Genomic DNA, 25,666 nt, shown 5'->3' with positions numbered 1-25,666 from the left:
AGGAACGCCCCTGACCGAAAAAAAGGACACATTGTAGCAGTCCTTCCATCACGTCAATGCATTTTGCTCTACTTCTTTGGTCTGAAAACTTCGTGTTGCACCAAAAAGAGGCAGAAGATGGCGACAAAGCTCCGTGTAAGGAATTAATCGGCCTGTGGAAATGGGCTGATTAACACACAGAGAACCATTCATTCTTAAGTAATTTCTGTACCCTCTTTGTTACATGAAGCAGTTCTAGATGAAAGAGGATGATGTCGGTTGTCCTTGAAAGCCCTTTTGTTTCCCCTGTAACCATTTGTATATGACAGTCCATATCCATGGTATATCTATTGTGCAAGTTCTGCTATTTGGCACAGAGAATAATTCCCATTTCATCAATCTTAGTAATCTATATCTGCACATAACTTCTAGACTTATTTTGTATTCCACTCGTGATTATGTAACAGGGATATCCAATTGTCACGTGTGTTGACCCTGATTTTTTTTCTCCCTTCTTCCCTTGTTTCCATGCCATCAGGAGCAACCGTCTGTCGTTGGCACCGTGATTGGATGGGCGCTAAGTTGATGTCATTCTGGTATCCGCCTCTGGGTGTCGCTGTAGTTTAAAAAGGCTTCAAGTAGAGTACGTATTATTTCCGGAAGTGGTGGTGTTGTGCGTTCTTTGCTGGAAGATGGCGGCGATGTTTACGTGTTGCCTAAACTGCTGCGGAGATGGAGGATCGGGACATATCCAACTTAAAGAAATGCCCAATCTTCAGTTAGACACTCATCGCATGGGTAAATTATATTTTCCTTTACCTTGTGGAGTTATATAAAGACGTTTTAATCATGAAATTTGTTTCGTGTGCGTTTTGCTTTTCAGCTGTGGGCGAACTTGCGCCTAACTGCATTCTGTTCGTATTTGATGCTTTCACCGTTAAGTGTTGCATTCAATATTAAATTATCTATCCATCAGTTATCTTATGCTACTTAAAGGACAACCGACACCGGACAAGTTGCGTCCATAATTTGTAAAATCACTTCAAATGACTTCTACTGATCGCATTTTACAAAGATTCCACCGCATGTTGCTATATTTTACGTTTTAAGACTCGCGTTGTGTGTCGCAGCCAATTGCCAGTTGACCCAAATTCCTAGCGGACAAATCAGCCCATTTCCAACGGAGCTTGTGCGCCATCTTGTGCATTTTCTGGCCGCTACATCGGAGTCCAGACGGCTCGAATTGATACGGAAGGACTTCTTTAATCAATTGCAAACATTTATGCTTTCCCCTTCAGAACTATTTGAATCATATTCATAACTGGATGAGTAACAAGAAAGCATCTTCTCCGAATATGAACTCTCTGGAGCTTTGTTTTGATTCTGGAGCAAGGCAGTTTGTGAAGAAGTATCCTGATGTGATGTCATAAACAAGGGGGCAGGACTTTCTGAATCTCCCCGGTTCCGAGCTCATTTTGTGGCAGTTTTGGGACACTTTAAGTCATTTTTATTGGTGTTTTGCATTTGACTAAAAATATCAGCCTGCGTGTTTTGGCTATTTTAGATGCTATAAAATGTTTTTCTGACGTCAGTTAGGACACTAAAAAAATGATGTCGGTTGTCCTTTAACCATCACGTAAGGTCACGGAAGTGCTGGATTCTTTCGTAGCTGACTCTTTAATTTTGCATTTGTTTCATTGCTTTTCAAATGACTGCCTTTTTTGTAACCCAGGCACAGATGTTGTCATAGTGAAGAGTGGCCATAGGATATGCGGCACAGGGGCGTGCCTGGCCAACGCTCCTCTCCACCAGAATAAAAGTTATTTTGAGTTCAAAATCCAGTCCACCGGTAAGTCCTTACCTGCTAATGTCAGTCATTTTTTTCTCCTTCTTGTGGAACCTTTGAGGTTAACCATAATCCTTTCATCCCTTCTGGTCATTCTAATGATTCCTTATGTACGACCAATTCAAACATTGTTTTCACAATGTATATGTGTGAAAAGGTGTGTGGGGAGTCGGTGTGGCCACGCAGAAAGTCAATCTCAATCAAGTGCCTTTAGGCCGAGACTCCAACAGCCTCGTCCTGAGACATGACGGTTGTGTGGTCTACAACGGCGAAGAGAAGAACCGCCTGCCTGCCAACAATCTCCCTCAGGAGGGCGACATTGTGGTGAGTGCCCTTTTGGAATTAGTTTTGTGGGTCACTGCAAATATTACCAGAAATTAAAATGTCATCATTTTCATACATTTCATTAGTAAACCTGCAAACCCCACACACAACGAACTAACCTACGTAAATGTATTTATAGAATAAGGTATATTTTGTGTAGTTTTGAGGCTTAGAAATTTAGAAAATTATGTTTTATGGGGACCTAGGAACGGATTATTCTCATTTTAATGGTTTCCTATGTGAGATTAATTTTTGGGATACACACTTTTCGCCTTACACACTCTGTCTGATAACAAATTAAGTTTGTAAGCTAAGGTATCACTGTATAAGGCAAGTGACCCTTTAACAACCAGCAGAGGGAGCCACAGTTTAAACATTAAAAAAATCGACAGCTTTTTTTTTGCAATAATCAGTGACTTAAAATATTTCCACCGGAGTTATTTGTTTTCTGCTAACTGTGGAAATGATAACGGAATGTCTTATATGAATTCAGCTTCCTTTGATCATGACACTTAGTATCTTTTGCTGCCTTCACAAACGCTATCTAATGGCTAAAAATCACCACCATCCATCAATCCGCAGGGCATCACATATGATCATGTGGAGATGAACTTGTTTCTGAATGGAAAGAACATGCATTGTCCTGCATCGGGCATACGAGGCACTGTTCACCCCGTTGTTTATGGTAAGTGCTTTTGTTATGAATGACATATTTAATTCTTTTCTGTTCACATTCTAGATTGAATTACCGATGTGAAATATTTGTCAAATACGTTTCAATTATTTCATAAACATTTTTCACCATGAAAAAATGTTTTTTTTTTCAGTAGTTGCACTCACAAAATTGGCTCCTCTCTCTCCCGGCAAATTGGCGTTTTCGTGTTTATTATGTTTGTCAAAGTCATCATAAGTGCCTCGCACGCTGTGTCCAATAAAGGACAGTAATTTCATATGTGCTGTATGTCATGCATATTAGCATATTTGACAATAAAGCTGACTTTGAATTATTAATGTGATTTCTCACTGTTTTTTTTTTTGTTTGTTTGCCAATCTAGTGGACGACAGCGCCATCTTAGACTGCCAGTTTAGTGACTTCTACCACACGCCTCCACAAGGATTTGAGAAAATTCTCTTTGAACAACAAATCTTCTAAACCAGCGCCTTTCTTATCGTTGTCATTGTCGCTCTGACATACTGTCTCAGTCATATACGGTATCATGTTTTCATTGTGATCGGCTAATTTGGCCAATCACTCCCAAATGATCTTATGAGTGTCCACAAAGAATGTGGATTTGTTAGGTTTTTCCATGTGTACAAAAACTATTAATTATGGTGAGAATAATCCATTCTGGATCCCCCAAAAATGGTTGCTTCCAGGATCGAAAAAAAATATTTTTCCCCACCCGTATGTTCTTGAATGTGTAGTGGTTTAAAGACGCCCGCACTGACATGTAATTATATTTATTTTATTCACAGATCAAACGATCGAGTCCTTTTTGTTTTTATTTTTTTATTTTTTTTTTTGGATTGATTAATTTTGTTATTGCCTGAGTCCATAAGATTCATCATTCAAACTGGGAGTGGAGCAATTTGTCTTGGTCACTTTGTTTTGAAACTGACAAAAAAAAAACGTACATAGTGATATTGGAATTGTAAATCCTTAATACAAACACCTTCTTAATCCCTGCTCCTTATATATACATCTTCAAATAATGTGTTGTATTTATTCTTAATTACGAATATATTAATTGATGGCGCCGCTTGGCTCTGAAAATGACATTCTGTGTGTTTCATATCAATTACTGTACGTACTTGTCTTTGCACTAACCATGTGATTGTACAAGCAAATCCAAATACTGTTGAATAATTAAACATGCATGTCTGCAGGAATCTTTATTCCTCATTTTATTTTATTTTATTTTAATAAGTCTCCAAACTGGACCGTCCCACTAAGTGTTTTTTTCGTGTTCTTGTTTTAAGTGAGTAAACTAGCTAGCTATTAGCTATAGAGCGATCTAGGTGGCTAGCAAGCTATCTAGCTATCTATCTATTAGCTGGCTAGTTAGCTTTCTATCTAATAACTTCCGGGTTGAGTGAACGCTGGCGCGTGTGGCTGCCGCTGCTCACCCACAGAAAAGCTTACCTGTGACTGTAAAGTGACCTTGAGAGTTTTGAAAGGCGCTTAGAAATTAAATGTATGATTATTAATAATTAATATTTTGCTTATTCAATGCCTGCAGAGCATGAATAATATGTGTGGATATATTAAAAAAAAAACACCCAAAAGCATCTAGATATGAATGAATGAAATATTAAATATTTTGTTCTTTATATAGTGGAATCCGATGACAACAAAATCACTCAAATTATCAATGGAAATCAAATTTATCAACGCAAAGAGTGCTGGATTTGGAATTATATTCAAAATAAAAGTGAAAAAAACAAGTCAAAATAAGGCATGAGAACGTTTAATAAAAAAAAAATCAAAGTGCACGTTGACCTGCTGCCACTGAGGCAAATACACACAGTAGCTGGCTATCTAGCTAGCTATCTATTGGCTAACTAGCTGGCTATCTCATGTATATCTAGCTGCCTAGCTAGCTACCTAGCTAGCTGGGTGGCTGGCTATCTAACTAGCTGGCTAGTTGGGTAGCTGGCTATCTGACTAGCTAGCTGGTAGATAGCGGGCTGTCTCTTGGCTATCTGGCTAGCTTTCTATCTATTTGAGTTATTCCGGGTTGAGTAAATGCTGCCGTGTGTGGCTGCCGCTGCTCACCCACAGAAAAAAAACTCATCCCGTGACTGTAAAGTGACCTTGAGAGTTTTGAAAGGCGCTTATAAATGAACGGTATTATCATTATTATTAAAAGGTAAATTATTAAAATTGAATGTGTATAGTGATCCTTTGCTATTTCGCACTTTGATTATCGCACTCTTGAGGCGTTGCATTTTTTTTTTTTTTTTTTTTTGCAAAGTACTGTTTTCAATGAAAAAAAATGCCGAATAACTCATATTTTGTAAATATATTTTTTAATCACCCACTGAATTTGTCCAATAATGTTATTTCTTTTTACATGGTAGCGTTTGAAAGCATCGAGGCGTTAAACTAACCCCTCCCACTTCCGCCCTGTCACTCGTTACGTCACCACCCGCCCTGCACCCTGGAAGCCCGGCAGCAGCAGCAGCAGCAGCAGGAGCATCAGCAGGACACGAGCTGCGGTTCCTGAGCCTCATCTCTCAAGGAGGAGATCCCACCAACCGGAGTAACAGAAGACAACTCCCCACCCATCCCAGCTTCTACGCTAAAACGCACACAGCCATGGCAGACAACGCCGGCTTGGAAAACCACCGCATCAAGAGCTTTAAGAACAAGGGGCGCGATGTCGAGGTGAGCCGGCGAACCCGTGCGACGACTTCATGGGTCATTTGGGTCGTTTATTTTTTGTATTTTTTGAGCCGTTCTCTTTGGGCCTCGCTCTGTGGAGAATGACGGGCAGGACATGAACGAAGAGCAACAGAAGCTGCAGTAGAAGTAGCTAAAGTAGCAGAAACAACAGCAACAGCAATGGCAGCAGCCTGGCCCCGGCTACAACTCCAAGCTAGCTAATCTCTGCTAACATGTGGAGTTCGCTGTCAAAAGTCATCCCACTTGGAGAGTTTTACGCCATTACACCGATGAGGATGATCGTTATCGAGTTGCTAGTGTTGATACTGAGTGGAAATAGCGACATATTTAGATGTATTTGAGCAAATGTTTGCTTTTGGCGATATGGGTAGCTGTCAGTGGCGGCTAACGCTGCTGGCTAGGAGGCTGGACACCGGCGGCTCGGTCGAAGGGCGGGCCTGGGCCGGTGTAATGTTCTTAAAACTCGCCTCGTTTACTTCTAAATCGCTCGATTTTCTAACATTTAATCGGAATGCGTGTATATATTACACGTAGGAGCTGGTCGAGTTGCAAAAATCCTATTGGACAAAATCCTAAAGCTCGTTTTGAGTTAGCCAGGTGAGCTAGCTAAAGGCTCGGGATTAAGCATTAATCACATGTTGTGACGCTACGGTTACATTCACACTCATGTTTTTTTAGATTACGTATGATAATATACCAATAATAAATAGCGAATATTACAAATAACACATAAATATATGATAACAATTTCGAAGATACATAAGTGGATTTCGAAGGTATTGTAACTCCTGGATGTAACATTCTTGTGGGACAAATATTAAGAACATGCCAAGTTAATGGCGGTTTCTAGTTTAGGGTGCGACCATATTTTTGGTGTATCGGATTTACACTTTTATTGTCCTTCATTCAAAGTATTTTAAAAACAACCATATATAATACTACAGAAGAAAATAAAACACAATAGTAATAATAATGAAGTCAAAATAATTACAGAAAAGTAAAGTTCCAAGTTTACAAAATACTGGTAAAGACCCAATAAGCGTTTACAGATGGCATTCAGGAGATGTTTGATTTAGAGCACAAACATGCATTAAAAATCAGTAAGAGATAAGAAAAAAAAACAATCTTGTAATATAAAATTTAAGAATAAAATTACATACACAAGTCTCGCGATTTGGTCGAGAGACTCCCGATTTTGGCCACAAAACTCACTTTATAAAGTACAGACATTTGTGAGGTGAAACAAAAGAAAATATCATTTTTATATACTAATTCAATGTATAAATAAACAAAGAAAGCATTTTTGTGTTTTATTTACTTCTGATTTACACTTTTGTAACACTCACATTTCAAGTACGAATATCTCTCATGTATGCAATTATCTACAATCAACCTTTTTCCTCCAGGTTCGTATTTTGTTGGAAGAGTAAAAAAAACGTAACATAACTCAACATGTATTGACATTGAGTGATAAGAAATGCAATACTTATTGTGATACACCTTTTCACTGTCAAACCAAGTTCTATACACATAAATAAGTGTAGCACATTTGGGGAATATTTGTACTTCATTAAATTAGTAAGAGAAGCAAAATATGTGACATAATGGCACTTCAGAGTAATATTGTATTTACAGTGGCAAATAAAACAAAAAAAAAAACGTGCGCGAGGATCGTCTGAATACAAATTTACATCATATTCGGCAGATACTTACAAAACAATGAGATTTTCAAATATTAACTGCATACACACTTTAGGGTTTCTAGTAGGATACACAATAATGAATATGATATATCAAAATGTAAATATCTATGAGGAAATGGTACCGTTTCTTCCTGATCTATTAGTAATCCTGAGATAATACTTGCGCAGGATAGCATATACAAAACTAGCCTTCAGTGAGGCGAGGACTGGCAGTTCAACGTCCACTCGGTGCTTGTTTTGAACGTGTTTGGAAGTCGGGTGGAACGAGCACATGGCCGCTCTGACAGATGGACTTTGCCAACGCATTCTTGATGCTATTTCAGGCATCTTGGATGTGTAGCTTCTCCGTAGCAGCATGTTTGCTTGCACCTTTTGTTCCTATGTTTTGAGGAACTTTAAAAAAAAAAGAGAGTTCTTTCGATGACGAGGTTTCTTCAGCCGTCATCTGTACTTCTTTGAAGGTGTCGGACGTTTCGCTTCTTATCCAAGAAGCTTCGTCAGTTTGACTTTAGTTTGCTGACAAAGCTTTTTGGATAAGAAGCGAAACGTCCGACACCTTCAAAGAAGTACAGATGATGGCTGAAGAAACCTTTTCATCGATGGACCACTCCTGTATGACTGAGAGCTTACACAGATAGTTCCTCTTAATTTTGTCTTTTTAGAATTGTAACATTTAGACAGATCAACCGAATTAAAGGGATGACTCAGGTTAGGGCCAGATAAAATAGTAAGATGATATCTATTTATAATAATAATAATAATAATACGTTACATTTTAAGCGCCTTTCAAAGCTCTCAAGGACAATTTAGAGTCACAGAAAAGCATTGGTACTATAATAAATAACATACAATCACAAATAGAATGCAATCAATAAAATGCAGTTATAAATAGAAACAAGAGAAAGAGCTACACGAAAAATGCGATTTTAAATAGTAAGGAGAATCGATGTTACGAATGTTGAATATTTATTTATTTACACATAGGCTTATCTGACCTAAACTTTTACATGATTATTCAGAGATAGCAATATATACATACCATATGTTCCGGTGTATAAAGCGCACCCAAACGCCTTGATTTTCTTCAAAAGATTACCCTGTTCCTTATACGCAGGTGCGCCTGTATACGTGAAGTCATATGTCAAGAAAAAAATGTATATATTTAGATAATAGTGTAAGTCATCAAACAAATAAAAATAAAGTCATGGTAGTTTTTTTGATGTTTTTTTAAGCTCTGCTAGAAACTATTGTTGTGCGACTGGAAGTTTGGCTGACGCGTATAATAATGGCTGAACTATGCCCCTTTTGCCCTTCTAGATCCGGACGTGATGACAAATGTGTGTTGCTTTATTAAAATGTACATTTCATGGTTTTTTTCTTGCCTTAAACTGCCGTTGGTATCAAATTTGCTCATATGCTACCTAGCTATCTATTAGCTATCTGGCTAGCAGGGGGAATATCTCGCTAGCTATCCATTAGGTGTCTGGCTATCTAGCTACGACTCGGAATCGACTCCCAATTGATACTGAAATGACACCAAATTGACCTAAAACGACTCAGAATCAATGCCAAATCGACTCAGAATTGACTCTGAATCAACTACAAATTTATACTGAATTGACACCAAATTGACTCTAAATCGACTCAGAATCAACACCAAATCGACTCCGAATTGATACTGAATTGACTCAAAATTGACTCTGAATCAACTCCAAAATGATACTGAATTGACACCGAATCGACTCTGAATCGACTCAGAATCAACACCAAATCGACTCCGAATAGATACTGAATTGACTCAAAATTTACTATGAATCGACTCCAAATTGATACTGAATTGACACCGAATTGACTCTTAATCGACTCCGAAGTGATACTGAATTGACTCAAAATTTACTCTGAAATGACTCCAAATTGTGTTGTCATATTAAATATTTATTATTCTATATATTTTTACTTTGTTACTTCCGGCTGGCCACACGCGCCCGGAAAAAATAGCTAGCAGGCTAATTGATAGCTAGCTAGATAGTTGAACCAAAGACGTTGCAGAATCAAGCTGAATGCTATTATAATAATGTGAAATTATGTTTTATTTCAATTTTATGTTAAATTGACAGATTTTGAGCAAACTACCGTATTTTCCGGACTATAAAGCGCACCCGAAAACCTTCATTTTCTTCAAAAGATGACCCAGCGCCTTATATGCCGGCGCGCCTTATATATGGAAAATACAGTAATTGAATAAGATCCGTGGTCGGAATATTGATGAGTTGTTTACATTTTATCCCCCGTAAACAATTAATTGACTCTCATTCTGCATTGGTTTGTGGTTAAACACCTCAATTGCCCGCCTTTAACTTCCACAAGGGGCACATTATGCAAGCGGCTATTTGGGAAAGCAACATGAACCCTATGAAAGAGTCACAAGATCCCAAACGGTAACCGCCAATAGATGCACAAATAGAGCAATTACTCCCAACTCGTCTCTCTTCTCTTCTGTTCTATAAAGAGTTCTCACGTGTTTGGTTCAAGGGCCTCTCAGCGATAAATTGAATTGATGACTCAGAAGAATCCTCAAACTATACTGTTCGGCTCTACGTTCGCCATAAAAATATTTGAAGCATTTCTCAGCCGCAATATTTAACGACGCCAAATTGTTTTAAATGTATGTAAAATTGTGGTTTATTCATGACAGCTATCTTTGTTCATCTATACGTCTGTGTAAGCTCTGTCGTACGGGAGTGGTCCATCGATGAGAAGATTTTCTTCAGCCGTCATCTGTACTTCTTTGAAGGTGTCGGATGTTTCGCTTCTTATCTAAGAGGCTTCGTCAGCTAACTAAAATCTTTTGCTGGTAGTTTTGGCCCTATATATATATATATATATATATATACTGTCCAGACGTGGCGTTGCCAGACTCTTCTATGATTGGTCCCTGCTCTCAGGTTGGGGGTAGCAGAGGACTACTCCCTGCGGGTCCACTGATTACTTCTATTGTCCTGACTGACGACTGGCCTGATTGGCCAATTTGTCCTGGTATCACCTTATCAGCATAACTAAGCCTATGTTGCCTAAGAAATCGGTTGTCGGAACGATCCAAATTGAACCTCACCCCACCATAGCGATTTAGTGAAGGGTTTTGCTGTTTTATGAAAATAGCTTCTTTTACTCCCCTTTCAAACTATCTATTTTCTTTCGCTAAGATTTTAACCTCATTGTCGTCAAATGAGTGGTTGCTAGCTTTTAGGTGCATATGTACTGGAGATTTGGCACTCATAGTTTTGGCCAACACCTGGTTAGTTTTTTTTTTTTTTGTGTTTCTGGTTAAACGGGTTGTCAGATACATATGCAGAGCACTTCCTATCCACTTTAAAGTCACTTCAAGTTAATTTTTTTTCACCCCTGCTCCTCCTAAACCTTTTTCCCCCTTTCATTACAGACTATGCGAAGGCATCGGAATGAGGTGACGGTGGAGCTGAGAAAGGTGAGACACACACACACACACACACACACACACACATGAATGACCAAAGAAGGTAAAGATGTCAATATCTGCATGTTCACAGCATGTTCGCACTTAAAGGACAACCGACACCTCGGGACAAGTTGTGTTCATAATTTGTAAAATCACCTTAAGTGACTTCTACGGAGCGCATTTTACAAATATTTAGCTATATTTTACGTTTTTAGACTCGCGCTGAATATTCAGGAAGTCTTGTTATCGAGTTGATGAAGTGACGTCACGGAGGGAACGCCCCTGACCGAGAAAGCGACACGCAATGCATTTTGGGCTCTTCAGAACTATTTGAATCATATTCATAACTGGATGAGTAACAAGAAAGCATCTTCTCCGAATCTGAAGCCATTGTTTTGATTCTACAACAAGGCAAGACGTCTTGGTGTGACGTCACCAACAAGGGGGCGCGACCATCTGTAACTCACCATTTCTGGGATCATTTTGAAGTAGTTTTGGGACTTTGACTAAAAATATCAGCCTGTGTGTTTTGGCTATTTTAGATGCTATAAAACATTTTTCTGCTGTCAGTTAGGAAACAAAAAAATGGTGTCGGTTGTCCTTTAAACGTAACTTATAACGGGCAATAAGCCGCAACGTTAAAGCGCCACGGGCGAGCTGTGCTGTGGTGGTCTGGCATCTGGCACATTCCACCGAGCCTGATCGGGTCAGGAGCAAAACTGTGCAGTGGGCTGATTAGTCATCACTGACGCACAGCGGCGTGATGCTGGCGAATGTAGGCCAAGGGAATCTCCTCCTACCAATTTTGTGTGTGTGTGTGTGTGTGTACATTGACAGTCAGCGTGTGTTGCTTTAAATGCAGGCTCATATTTTTGCAACTTCCAATAGGGATGCCTCGTGTACCCCAAAAGGAAAAAACATATTTAGGGATAGCCTGTGTTTTCATTATGGCTTTAAAAAATAAAAGATGAATTCCGCCTTTCCATGACTTGTTCTACTCCCTTCTCCAGAACAAACGAGACGAACACCTACTGAAGAAAAGAAACGTCCCACAGGAGGAGAGTCTGGAGGACTCTGACGTGGACTCGGATTTCAAAGGGGTAAAAACCATCAACTGATATCGGTGATATGGAATTCATTGTTGGCGAGTTGCCTCGCAAAGTTGTTGTTGATTCCGAGTTTGCCCGTTTACTAACGATGACCATGAAAGCGCGTGACATTTTTATAGCCCATCCAAAAAAAAGAGGAAAAGGAGTTAATAACATTTCATACCACATTACAAATAAAAATGATGCCCAATCGGGGCAGGGAAAAACATTGCCAGAGGTCTGACCGAAGCTTGAAACGCACACCCAAGAAAAAACAAAATCCGAAGAAATTCGGGAACGGCGCTTCATGTCATGTTTTTCAATTCCCGAATAAATTCAGGAATGGCAGTGAATGAGTTCATAGCGAGTGTATGTAACACTGCTTTAACACCACACTGCTCTAATATATATATTTTTTTGTCCCCCTCTCCCTTTTTATTTTTCAGCAAAATGTGACGCTTGATGCCATCTTACAGGTAAAGTACACCCGACTTTAAAGGACAACCGACACCGTTTTTTTTGTTTCCTAACTGACATCAGTTTTATGGCATCCAAACAAACACGTAGGTTGATATTTTTAGTCAAATGCAAAACACCAATAACAATGACTTAAAGTGCCCCAAAACTGCCACAAAATAAGCGTGGAACTGGGCAGATTCAGAAAGTCCCGCCCCCTTGTTCGTGACATCATGCCAAGATACTCCTTCACAAACTGCCTTGTTCCAGAATCAAAACAATGGCTTCAGAAAGTTCAGATTTGGAAAACTATCCTTTCTTGTTCCTCATCCAGTTATGAATATGATTCAAATAGTTCTGAAGAGGAAAACATAAATGTTTGCAATCGATTCAAGAAGTCCTCCCGTATCAATTCGAGTCATCTAGACTCCAGTGTAGCGCCCAGAAAATGCACAAGATGGCGCACAAGCACTGTTGTTAATTGGTTGATTTGTCCGATGGGAATTTGTGTCAACTTACACCTTCTTTATGTGTGTTACCGCAATTGAATGCGACACACAATGATTCACCATCGCGTTATTTATGTCGTTTTCCTTCTAATTTCGCGATCAACACAGTGTTTTCAGATGAAAAAAAATGTTTTTACGAATTATGGATGCCACTAGTCCGCAGGTGTCGGTTATCCTTTAATCGCAACTGTACACGTGCGAAGCCCTGAGCTTTCAGTGACGTTGCTTTTCTTTCGTCTCACCTTCAGAACGCCACCAGTGACAATGCTGTCATCCAGCTCAGCGCCGTCCAGGCGGCGAGGTGACAAACTCTCTCACGCATAGATGTAGGAATGCATGTTGTGATCCAAGTTCATTTTTAACACCGTCGTGTTTCTCGTTTGTCAGGAAATTGCTCTCCAGCGACAGGAACCCCCCCATCGATGACTTGATCAAATCCGGCATCCTGCCCATTTTAGTTAATTGCCTGGAAAGAGATGACAAGTGAGTTTTGATAACGTTCACTCAATTTTAGCTTTTACCGTACAGTAATACCTTGGCTTACGAACTTAATTGCTTCCCAGACAGTGTGTAAGGCGAAAAGTGTGTATCCCAAAAATTTATTTCCCATCAAAAATCATTAAAATGAGAATAATCCGTTCCCAGGGCCCCATAAAACATAATTTTCTAATTTCCTAAGCCTTAAAATTACACAAAATAGACCTTATTTTATGTATAATAAATGTGTTATGGTATTATAATTAAAGAAATAAACTACTGTATAATAAAGTCATTTATTGACCTTTGTGATGGTTGTTGATGGCTTGATGGAATGGAGCGGCCGATTTCATCAGCATTCAACACTTGATGAGGAACGTAGCCTTCTTCTTTCACCATCTTGAGGAATGATCCCTTGTAGGTGCTTTCTCTGCAATAATTTTACCTAGTTCCTCATCAATTGTGTTCTGTTTAGCTGGGTTGATAGCTTTTTGCATCAAGTGTACAGATGGCTTGTGTGGGTTATTTGTGGAGCCTGATTGAAGGGAATTTTAACCTTGCAGTCTACACTATGCCTTTGAACTATCAAAGTTGAGAAGCAAGTCCAAATGTCACTGTTTTCTATCCATTTTCTCACTCTCTCTCTGTCGTCTCCCTGTCTCTTTAATGTTTAAACCATCTCCCCTCACTGCTGCGTTCTTGACCAATCACGCGGCTTTAACCGACGACTGGGTGTGGGGAATAGAGGACCAAAACAAGCCAGCTGCCATTTTAGTTTGTATGCCAAGGTAAAATGTTCATAAATTTAACCTTCGTAAACCGAAAAGTTCGTAAGCCAAGAGTTTCGTGAACCGAGTTAGCACTGTATATGTGAGTGGTGAGGGAAACACGGCGGCCATTTTGGTAGGGTCAAGCCAAATATAACAGCATTCCTGCTTCTCGGAGCTCCAAAATTCCCAGGACCTCGTGTACGCTGTTGCTGAACGGATGAATTTGCTGGACTGGAGGAATTTGGAGTGGGGGGGGTGTCATGTTACCCCGTTGCTGTTATTTTAGTCGATGCAAGGATTGCTTGTTTGCATATCACAACACTTTTGGCACCCTACTCTGCTTTTTGTCTCTGTCTCCCTCCTTTTACTGTAACTCTTTTCTCCATGTCCCACAGCCCCTCTCTTCAATTCGAGGCAGCTTGGGCCCTGACAAACATTGCCTCCGGGACGTCAGCGCAGACTCAAGCTGTGGTTAAATCTAGTAAGTTGACCCCCAAGCCACCCCTCCGTGTGTTCCCCATCTATTTGTGTTTGCCCGCAGACTACCCGGCAAGCTTACATTTTGTATTTTACACATGTTTATATTGTAGAATTTGTTCAACAAGAACCTCTTTGCATTAAAGTCACAAGAAGACACTGCCGTAGACAATATATGCGGTCGCACACACCTAATAATAAATAAATAGCCTGGTGGATTTCTGTGCTTTTATCTCGTGTTTGTGTTTTTCTTCTTTTTATTTTGGCCGCTGTGAGATGAAAGCTAATTTTTTTTTGTCATGCGTGTCATGTTTATTTTCAGATGCAGTACCGTTATTCTTGCGACTGCTCCGCTCTCATCATCAGAACGTATGTGAACAAGCTGTTTGGGCCCTGGGGAACATTATAGGTCAGTGGATTTATTGCACGTGCAAAAAATTAAGAGTTTTTGACTAGTATTTATCTGTCTGTCTAGCTATCCACTCTATCTACTCCAGCTAGCTAGCAAGCTATCTAGCTACCGTATCTAGCTATCTACTGTATCTAGCTAGCTATCTGCTGTATCTACCTATATACTGTAGCTAGCTAGCTAGCGAGCTACCTCGCTGGCTATCTACTGTATCTAGCTGGCTAGCTACTGTATCTAGATAGCTAGCTACTGCATCTAGCTTGCTCGCTATCTACTGTATCTAGTTAGCTGTCTACTGTATCTAGCTGTATATAGATAGCTATCTACTGTATCTAGCTAGCTTTCTACTGTATCGAGATAGATAGCTATCTGCTGTAGCTACCTCGCTAGCTAGCTACTGTATATACCTATATACTGTATCTAGCTAGCTATCTACTGTATCGACCTCACTAGCTACATACTGTAGCTAGATATCTACTGTATCTAGATAGCTATCTACTGTATCTAGTTAGCTAGCTATCTACTGTATCTAGCTAGCATCATTTAATACTTATTTTGTATTACACATTCACATTTCAAAACTATTTGTAGGTCATCGTGTTTATGTAGCACATTTTTCATACTTTGTGCAAACTTTTTGAATGAGTGTATCAAGTGCAAAAGTTCTTAAAAGTGCCTTCTTATATCACAAATAGCGCTACGGCATCGTTTTGTCGTTGTTTGAACTTGACATTGAGTGACCTTCACCACCCAGGTGATGGGCCACAATGCCGGGACTATGTCATCTCCTTGGGCGTGGTCAAACCGCTGCTGTCTTTCATTGACCCGTCCATCCCCATCACCTTTCTGCGCAACGTCACGTGGGTCATCGTCAACCTCTGCCGCAATAAGGACCCGCCCCCTCCCATGGAGACGGTGCAAGAGGTAAAAAAGAAACAAACTTGAGTCTGCCATCTTGAACAGCGACGTCTTCTTTTGCTGTGACGATTCCTTCATCGAGCCAACGCCTAACTTGCTTTTCTTTCTCTCCCCCGTCCCACATAGATTTTGCCTGCCCTCTGTGTGCTGATCCATCACACAGATATAAATGTAAGTATTAAGCAAAGTGTGCTTACATTCCAACGTCCCGATAATAATAATAATAATAATCCATTTAATTTCTCTGCGTCTTTCAAAACTCTCACGGTCACTTTACAGTCACAGAATCGGTTTTTCTGCCGTTGAGAAGCTCAAATAGATAGAAAGCTAGCTAACAGATGGCTAATAGATAGCCAGCTAGACAGTTGGCTAACTAGCTAGATAGCCATATAGCTTATAAATACCCAGCTTCATAGCTAGCTAGCCAGATAGCTAATAATAATAATAATAATCAGAATCAGAATAATAATAATAATAATAATAATACATTTCATTTCTAAGCGCCTTTCAAAACTGTCAAGATAGCAAATGGATAGCAAATAGATAGCCAGCTAGGTTGCTAGCTAATAGATAGCAAATATATTGCCAGCTAGGTAGCTAGCTAATAGATAGAAAATGACGAGCAAATAGTTAGCCAGCGACACAGATAGCTACTAAAAAGCAAATCTATAGCAAAATGGTAGCTAGTTAATAGATAGCAAATGGATAGCAAATTTATATCACATGACCTGAAATACAATTTTTCTGCCATATGAGCTCTCATTGGGATGTTTTTTCTTCATTTATTTTTCCAGAAATCACAATGCATGCTTTTTTTTTTTAACGATTTATTTGCTTGCTCACGCACCCGAAATTTGCAAATTTGTATTTTTATTTATGTTTGTTTATTTATAATATTAATACATTTCATTTATCATCGCCTTTCAAAACTCTCAAGGTCACTTTACAGTCACATGATGGTTTTTTTTTTTTTTTTTTTTTTTTTTTTTTTTTTTTTTTTTTTTTTTTTTTTTTTTGTGGATAAGCAGTGGCACCCACACGCGCCAGCGTTCACTCAACCCAGAATAACTCAAATAGATAGAAAGCTAGCTAGCTAATAGATAGCTAATCAATATCGAGCTAGATAGGCTGACACAGAGCGCCTCTGCGGTATTGAAAGCACTTTATACCGTCATTTACCTTCTGATGATCTAACATCAGGAGCGGGCGATTCAGTATTTTGCTCAAGGACACTACAACCAGGGATTAAAACCCCCAACCTCTGAGTACGAAGTTATCTCTCTCTCACAATGAAAACGTCACTCGAACATCTGAATGAATGCTAACTGAAGCAGCGTTTCTGCGGGTGTTTTTCATGTATTTGTGATTGATTGATGGACCTTATCCCAGTTGCTAAATTTTTGATGTTGTGCATTTAGATTCTGGTTGACACAGTTTGGGCTTTGTCCTACCTAACGGACGGTGGAAACGAGCAGATCCAGATGGTCATCGACTCGGGTGTGGTTCCACTTCTTGTGCCTCTCCTCAGCCACCAGGAAGTGAAAGTGCAGGTGAGACTCTGGACTCGGATGAGCAAATAAATCTCCCTGATAACGTCATTGATAAATATCGCCCTTGTTTTATCCCAACACGTAGACGGCGGCTCTGCGAGCAGTTGGAAACATCGTCACCGGCACTGACGAGCAGACGCAAGTTGTTCTCAACTGCGAAGTCTTGAGATATTTCCCAAATTTGCTCACACACCCGAAAGAAAAAATCAACAAGGTACCACAAGCACCCACACCAGATGTGCTTTTTATACTCATTGTTAACGTGTCGTTCATTGTAGTTGTTTGAATACAAATTTCCAGATGCTAAATTAAAATCTGTTATAATTAATTTATTCGCTGCCATTCCCGAATGTATTTGGGTATTGAAAAGTATGACGTGGAGCGCCGTTCCCGAATTTGTTCGGGTTTTGTTTTGTCATGATTGGGTGCTAATAAAGCGCTGGCCAGAGCTCTGGCCAAGTTATTGCCCCTTCCACAAGGGGACAGCATTTCCCATGTTAGCGCTTTCTTCCAGCTTCAGCTTTATAAACAAAATGTATGTATTGGATTGTATTTTGGACAGCCGCCTTCATTTTCTATCCATTAGCTAGCTAGCTAGCTAATACCTCTCTAGCTGACTGGCTGTAAGCTGTCTAGCTGGCAAGCTGTTGGCTATCTCCCTATCTATCAGCTATTTATTTGCTATCCATTAGCTAGATAGCTCTTAGCTGTCTAGCTGTTGGCTATCTGGCTATCCATTAGCTCTTTATTTGCGATCCATTAGCTAGCTAGCTCTTAGCTGTCTATCTGACTGGCTATAAGCTGTCTGGATGGCAAGCTCTTGGCTATCTATTTGCTATTCGTTTGCTATCCATTAGCTAGCTAGCTTTCTATCTATTTGAGTTACTTCGGGGTTGAGTGAACGTCGGCGCATGTGGCTGCCGCTGCTCACCCACAGAAAAACTATCCTGTGACTGTAAAGTGACCTTGAAAGTTTTGAAAGGCGCTTATAAATGAAATGTCTTCTTCTTCTTCTTCTTCTTCTTCTTCTTCTTCTTCTTCTTCTTCTTCTTCTTCTTATTATTATTATTATTATTATTATTATTATTATTATTATTATTATTATTATTTCAAGCTCATATAACTCCAGACGCATATAATTTAGGAAATAACTTTTTTTTCTGATGAAACAAGTGAGTCTAAGGTTTCATACACTGCAGTGAATGTTTGTCGTCCTAAAACTCAATATTTTCCGGGTCTTGGAATTTGAGTGACAATGACAAAAACCCTGGCACTGGAGTGGACACATTTTTGCACATTGTCTGGCAGTGAATGAGTTAAAACTCTTTCTCTTTAACCCTTTAATTTTTTTTGTATTTATTTCTTGTGATTTGTAGGAAGCTGTGTGGTTCCTGTCCAACATTACAGCCGGAAACCAGCAACAGGTCCAAGCTGTGATTGATGCTGAACTCATCCCAATGATCATTGACCAACTGGCTAAGGTTTTTTATTTGTTTTATTTTTCCTATTACAAATTCCTTCATAAGATGGTCCAAAAGATTTCTATATCGTACCGATAGCCCTGCCCCCTCTGTCAAGTGGGCCTGGGACCTTTTTGACATCAATAAAGGGTATTTTTTGCTGTCAATAGATAAATTTATGCATCAAAAGTGACCTCTTGCATTTCTGCAGGGGGACTTTGGCACTCAGAAGGAGGCAGCGTGGGCCATCAGCAACCTCACCATCAGTGGAAGGAAAGACCAGGTGAGCTCTTTTCTCATCACCATGTCATCGTGGAAGGAAATACTCCTCTACTTACGAACATTCAAGTTACCAACAATGGTACATATGAACATTTGTGCGGGTATGTTGAAAAATGTTCGCACAGAGATGCTGTAAGTTAGATTTTGGATTCTGAAGTTCAACTTTATTTCATTTATCTTATCACGCACATGTACACACTTTGTGTGTGTGTGTGTGTGTGTGTTGTCTCTCCCTCTCAATTACATTCAGTATGTAGTATTACATGTTGTACATGTACATATAATAATAATGATGGTGATGATGACAATAATGATGGTGATGATGACAATAATGATAATAATAATAAACATTTTTGCGGGTATGTCGAAAAATGTTGGTTAGATTTTGTATTGTGAAGTTAAACTTCATTTTATTTATTTTATTACGTACATGTACATACTGTGTATCTCTCGCTTACATATGTACAATTCTCTGCAGTTGTACATGTACATATCTTCATAGAGCATATATTCTATTAAATGTTTATTTTTCAATACAAATCAATACAGTTTACTGATACAAACCTTAAACATACTTATATAACCCTTAAACATACATTCCTTACAAAATATAGCACCTTATAAAGTCACCTTCCTTAGGACCGTTCGGAATGCATCTCGTTCATAAGTTGGGGAGTGTCTGTAACAGGTTTTTTTTGCCAGACCTTGCAGCTCTTGTAAGCAACTTGAGGTGTCATTCTTCATACGGCTGTGGTGTGTTTGTGGTAGGTGGAGTACCTGGTGGAGAAAAACGTCATCCCCCCGTTCTGTAACCTGATGCTGGTGAAGGACCCCCAAGTCGTGCAGGTTGTCCTTGACGGCCTCAAGAACATTCTCATCATGGCGGGCGAGGAAGCCAGCAGCATCGCCGAGATCATCGAGGAATGCGGGGGTGCGTGGGGTGGCATTGTTTTACGTTTTCCTTGCGCTATTTTTCACTTATATCTCTCTATTTTAGGGTTGGAGAAGATTGAAAACTTGCAGCAACATGAAAACGAGGATATCTACAAACTGGCCTTTGAGATTATTGATCAGTACTTTTCAGGAGATGACGTAAGTTCACGCCAAGCCGTCGGAATCCACAGACGCAAACTGGATCTGATCCGTGTTTCTGACGCGCCGCTCAATACGCCAGCGGCATAAAATCCATGATATAATGCAAGGGTGTCAACCTGTTATGAATTATGGGAAGCCATCCCCTCCACATATTACATAAAGAGCGCACAACAAATTAATGAAAAAAAATAGTTGTCAAATTTGAAGGAAAAATAATGACTTATTGTGGTTTACATGGAACAATTTGAAAATTTGGTTTGGACTTGAAATTTCACAGTTTGATTGGCCGAACAAATATGTGGCGGGCAAGATTTGGCCCCCGGGCCTTGACTTTGACACCTGTCACATAATGTTTAGCTCGCCAGTGAATGAATGAAATTTATACACCTTTATAGTCCACTTTACTTTTTATTCCCTTTTTCTTTCTCTGATCAATGATCACAATTGCATCGTTGCTCCTAACGAAATGAAAATAATAGTAATAATAATAATAATAATCATTGGATTGGATTGGATTTGCCTTTATTAGTCTCGCAGTGGAGAAATTTACATTTCACAGCAGCAAAATGATGAAAGGAATGAAAGTAGAAAAACAAAACTAATAATAATAATACATTTCATTCATAAGCGCCTTTCAAAACTCTCAAGGACATAGCAATTTTTCTGCGGGTGAGCAGCGGCAGCCAGGCGCGTCACACAACACAAAAGCTCCACCAAAACGAACAAAAAAATATCTGACTTACTAAATATGTAAAAATAAATAAATACATGCAAAAGAAGGACATGTTTTTAAATACAAAACAAAAATGAAAAAAAGACAACTATTTGCATGAAAAAGATTTGATTAAAATATATAAAAACAGCTTAAAAAATGCAAAATGCGAAAACATTTTTAAGTGTGACTGAGCAAATTGTTCAATGTGTCCTCATGTACAAAATACTTTTTAACTACAGATATCAGAGTTTAAAATGTATTATTATTATGATTATTATTATTATTAGTAGTAGTAGTAGTAGTATTGTTTTAGTTTTATTATTATTATTGTTATTATTATTATTAATCACGAGGGTGAAGAAGCTGTTTAAATGTCTGCTAGATTTTATGCGCAAGGATCAGTACGTGAGGGAAGTAGCTGGAAAAGGTGGTGTGCATGGTGTGGAGGGTCCAGTTGGATTTTCCGCACTTAACAAATTTCCCCAATCTGAGACTCTCAAATCACACTACTTTTTTCAATACTACCCCAACATAAAAAGTATTATTTTGTGACAAGTGTAAACCAGAATTTTAGCCAATAAACCCCCCCCGCCCACCCTTCACATGGAAGTTCATCATGACATTTCCCTCTCCTCTTTTTTCAGATCGACGAAGATTCCACCTTGATCCCAGAGAGCACTCAAGGAGGAACCTTCAACTTTGACCCCGCTTCCAACATGCAAACAAAGGAGTTTAATTTCTAAGGAGAAAAAAAACAACAACAACAACAAAAACCAGGATGTTTGCTTCAACCAGCTGCACGGGTACTCTTTAATCTCCCTCCACTCCCTTCCTTTCTTCTCAAACCTGATATGGAAGGAAAAAAATGACTTTGATATGGATACATATTCAAAATGGCCACTGAGAGATGTACAGTATGCCCCTCCACCATCACCACATCTGCACTGTGGAGATTTTTGTTACCCCTCACCACTATTTTGCCCCCCCACCCTGCTGCATCACAACAATTTTTGCTTTGACATATCGCAGGAAACACCACGGACTAAATGTACACTAGCACATTTTTGTTAGTAGTCTTACGCTCTCACACACTCTTTCACACACACACACACATATTTGGAATATTAGTGTGCATACTTCAATTTGGAATCCATCATATCACACACAAATGTTGCGGATTTTGTGTTTTGTCCCCACGTTATCTTCCGTCACCCCCCCTGACTGACCCCCAAGTACCACCCCCTTCCCCGCTAACACCATTCTCCTCTTCACTAAGGGTGAAAGGGCTCAAACGGTGGCAGAAAGACTTGACATGACTTTATGATGTCACATCTTTTTTTTACGTGACCTCAATTGAATTATTCAAAACTGCCATTTTTTTTATTTCTTCCTGTTAACGACATGCTGGGAAGGATTTGGCAGAGGAAGGAAAAAGAGGTCATTGGGAATTGCAGAGACTTTCAGTGTCCACGGTAGCGTACCCCCCACCCTCACCCACCACACACCCCACCATACTGCTGGACGTCCTTTTCGCTCATGATTCCCCTTTAATGTGAAATGTATTAAGTTGGGGGAGGTGACGCTAACACCAAAATTTGCTCAAAGCGACCTGAATTTAATCGTGTGCGTGTTTAAAACATTTTTTTCCCCCTCAGTTTTATCTCATGGTGTAATTTTACTTCTAGTTGGAGCTTCCGATTGAATTTTGTTTGGAGCTACACCGTGTTTCAGTTTTATGAGTAGGACGGAGCGTTCGGACCATCGAGTAAAAAAAAAAGAAAATATTTGAAGAGAATGTCACAAGAAATGGGAGTTAAAAGAGAAACAAAAAAAAAAAACTGCCAGAAAATTAAGGTTTCCCCAATTCAGTGAAAATGTTATGCGGAAAAAGTTAAGCTTTCTACTAGTAAATTTTTCTTTGTCGTAGCTTTTAGTGTTGCAAGTTTTTTTTCTTGTATGATGACAATATTTTTTTTGTTTTTTAATTTTAATTTTATTTTTTTTTAATTCATGAGAAAAAAGAATTTTGTATTTTTTTGTAGTTTTTTTAGTTTTTACTTTTTTAGTTTTTTTGTTTTTTTTTTCATAATAGTTATTTTTATTTTGTATTTTTTATTTCTTTGTTGTTGTTTTTTTTAATTTTTTTTTTAATTCATGAGAAAAAAGAGAGCAACAATCCATGTCACTTTTTGCTTAATGTGACGACTTAAAGTTAATAATGAGAGGAATAAGTAAAACGTAGGCAATATTGTTTCGTTAAAAGAAACCATTTGATTAAATATATAATTTGCAAAAATGTTATGCAGGGAAAAAGAAATTGTTTTTCGTAATCCAACTTTTTACTGTATTTTTTTTTTTTTACATTAAAACTGAAAACTGTTATTTCGATGTTTTTTTTCCGTGTAACATTTGTGTCAAAACAATAATTTGATCGTATTGGAAAAGAAAAAAAAATGGCTTGAAGCCTGAATGTAATTTTGGTATGTTAGAGTGGGCCAAGTGTTGCAACAAAAAACAACGTCGCAATCGGGGGTGGGGCTGTAATGTCTTTGCTACAAAAAAAAATTGTGAAAAACTCGCAATATAACAACATATCTCCAGTGTTATTTCCCCGCGCAGCAGTCGAGGTTTTTCAAAGAAAAGTGTCATTTATCCGCGGCTGTTCAGAAAATAACAGCTTATTGCTCATTATATTTTGACTCACTCACAACCGTGACTTCATTTTTTGGAAGACTATTTTGTTTCTCTTAAAGGACAACCGACACCTCCGGACAAGTTGTGTCCATAATTTGTAAAATGGCTTGAAATGACTTCTACTGAGCGTATTTTACAAAGATTCCACCGCATATAGCTATATTTTACCTTTTAAGACTTGCGCTGAATATTCAGGAAGTTTTGTTTTCGAGTTTGTGACGATTCCTCACGTGACATCACTGAAGGAATGCCCCCTGACCGAGAAAGCAACACACGATGCATTTTGGGTACTTTGTTTGGTCTGAAAACTTCGTGTTGATGGCGAAATTAGAAGGAAAACACAAATAACGCGATGGTGAATTGTGTGTTGCACCAAGACTACTATTTGATACTAGTTGACACAAATTCCCAGCAGGCAAATCAGCCCATTTCCAACGCAGCTTGGGCGCCATCTTGTGCATTTTCTGGGACGCTACATTGGAGTCCACATGCCTTAAAATGACACGGAAGGACTTCTTGAATCGATTGCAAACATTTATGCTTTCCTCTTCAGAACTATTTGAATCATATTCATAACTGGATGAGTAACAAGAAAGCATCTTCTCCCAATCTGAAGCCATTGTTTTGATTCTAGAGCAAGGCGAAGATGTCCTGGCGTGACATCACGAACAAGGGGGCGGGACCTTCTGAAACTCACCATCTCCGAGGTCATTTTGAAGTAGTTTTAGGACACATTAATTCATTTTATTGGTGTTTTCCATTTGACTGAAAATATCAGCCTGCGTGTTTTGGGTATTTTAGATGCGATAAAACGTTTTTCTGATGTCAGGAAACAAAAAAAATGGTGTCGGTTCTCCTTTAATTTACAATACATATTGACTTATGTAGCGCTTTAACAACAGTTGAAACGAACAAAGGCACACCTTCACCGATCTTCATCACAAGACCTCACGTACTTGATTTGAACAGTTGTATTAAAAAATGTGATGTGTATCTCTCCCTGAATATAAATATCTTATATGGACATGAAGCCTGTAAAAAGCTACCGCCGCTAACGCGTTGTTGAATGGATGACAACAATGAGGACTTCGTTGTCTCCAAATGGCAGCCGAAGCAGTTTTTTTTTCTTCTCTCTTGTTGAAGCAATATTTCTTTTTTTTGTTATTATATTTGACTTGCATCTGTATTGTCATGTTGGTTAGTAATAATTGAAAGCGTTTTTTTTCCCCTTTTTTTGTAGTGGTGTCGGGGTGATGTGCTTTCTCTCTTCCCCCCCCCCCCCCCCCCCCCCCCCCCCCCCCAGACTTTAAAGGACAACCGACATCTCCGGACAAGTTGTGTCCATAATTTGTCAAATGGCTTCAAATGACTTGTACTGAGCGTATTTGACGAAGATTCCACCGCATCTAGCTATAATTTACGTTTTATGACTCGCACTGAATATTCCGGAAGTGTTGTTTTTGAGTTGGTGACGAGTCCGTACGTTACGTCACAGAAGGAACGCCCCTGACCGAAAAAAAGCACACATTGTAGCAGTCCTTCCATTGCGTCAATGCATTTTGCTGGACTTGTTTGGTCTGAAAACTTCGTGTTGCATCAAAAAGAGGCAGAAGAGGGCGAGAAAGCTCCGTGTAAGGAATTAATCAGCCTGTGGAAACGGGCTGATTAATTCCTTACACGGAGCTTTGTCGCCATTTTCTGCCTGTTTTTGGTGCTGCATTTCCCGCCCCCAGATACCTCAAAATGGCACAGAATAAATTATTTAATCGATTGAAAACTTTCCTCTTTAGAACTATTTGAATCATATTCATAAGAGGATTAGTAACAAGAAAGCATCTTTTCCGAATCTGAAGCCATTGTTTTGATTCTCCAGCAAGGCAAGACATCTTGCGGTGACGCCACGAACAAGGGGGCGGGACCTTCTGAAACTGGCCACTTCAGGGTTTCTTTTTTTTTTTTTTTTTGCAGATTTTGGACACTTTAAGTCATTTTTATTGATGTTTTGCATTTGACTAAAAATATTCTACTGCGTG

The 25,666-nt window shown here is 39.1% G+C and overlaps 2 protein-coding genes across 2 annotated transcripts; both read left to right on the top strand.

Moving 5' to 3' along the window:
- The first annotated feature begins 633 nt into the window (after positions 1 to 633).
- LOC148894244 (SPRY domain-containing protein 7-like) lies at positions 634 to 4,069 on the top strand. The gene is made up of 5 exons (XM_089002551.1): positions 634 to 777; positions 1,712 to 1,828; positions 1,983 to 2,149; positions 2,732 to 2,834; positions 3,205 to 4,069. The coding sequence occupies exons 1-5, from the start codon at positions 672 to 674 to the stop codon at positions 3,300 to 3,302; spliced, it is 591 nt and encodes a 196-aa protein (XP_088858677.1). The 5' UTR covers positions 634 to 671; the 3' UTR covers positions 3,303 to 4,069.
- A 1,249-nt stretch (positions 4,070 to 5,318) lies between these two features.
- On the top strand, positions 5,319 to 24,894 carry kpna3 (karyopherin alpha 3 (importin alpha 4)). The gene is made up of 17 exons (XM_089002552.1): positions 5,319 to 5,537; positions 10,698 to 10,742; positions 11,744 to 11,833; positions 12,268 to 12,297; positions 13,035 to 13,087; positions 13,174 to 13,269; positions 14,429 to 14,514; positions 14,833 to 14,919; positions 15,674 to 15,843; positions 15,964 to 16,008; positions 17,256 to 17,387; positions 17,473 to 17,601; positions 18,764 to 18,868; positions 19,059 to 19,130; positions 19,898 to 20,060; positions 20,127 to 20,221; positions 21,584 to 24,894. The coding sequence occupies exons 1-17, from the start codon at positions 5,469 to 5,471 to the stop codon at positions 21,680 to 21,682; spliced, it is 1,566 nt and encodes a 521-aa protein (XP_088858678.1). The 5' UTR covers positions 5,319 to 5,468; the 3' UTR covers positions 21,683 to 24,894.
- Positions 24,895 to 25,666: the final 772 nt, after the last annotated feature.

This window comes from Hippocampus bargibanti, linkage group LG08 (assembly GCF_051943395.1).
Source record: "Hippocampus bargibanti isolate YZ-2025 linkage group LG08, ASM5194339v1, whole genome shotgun sequence".
NCBI lineage: Eukaryota > Metazoa > Chordata > Actinopteri > Syngnathiformes > Syngnathidae > Hippocampus > Hippocampus bargibanti.
Note: the sequence above shows the minus strand (reverse complement) of the source record. Positions and strands in the feature narration are given on the sequence as shown.

What these genes read in the sequence shown, in the direction of transcription:
- LOC148894244 (XM_089002551.1), top strand. Translation starts at nt 672, where the DNA reads ATGGCGGCGATGTTTACGTGTTGCCTAAACTGCTGCGGAGATGGAGGA. An exon ending in GTTCAAAATCCAGTCCACCG is followed by an intron (nt 1,829 to 1,982) that starts GTAAGTCCTTAC and finishes ATGTGTGAAAAG; the next exon opens with GTGTGTGGGGAGTCGGTGTG. An exon ending in CTCAGGAGGGCGACATTGTG is followed by an intron (nt 2,150 to 2,731) that starts GTGAGTGCCCTT and finishes ATCAATCCGCAG; the next exon opens with GGCATCACATATGATCATGT.
- kpna3 (XM_089002552.1), top strand. Translation starts at nt 5,469, where the DNA reads ATGGCAGACAACGCCGGCTTGGAAAACCACCGCATCAAGAGCTTTAAG. An exon ending in AGCGCCGTCCAGGCGGCGAG is followed by an intron (nt 13,088 to 13,173) that starts GTGACAAACTCT and finishes CTCGTTTGTCAG; the next exon opens with GAAATTGCTCTCCAGCGACA. An exon ending in TCCATCACACAGATATAAAT is followed by an intron (nt 16,009 to 17,255) that starts GTAAGTATTAAG and finishes TTGTGCATTTAG; the next exon opens with ATTCTGGTTGACACAGTTTG.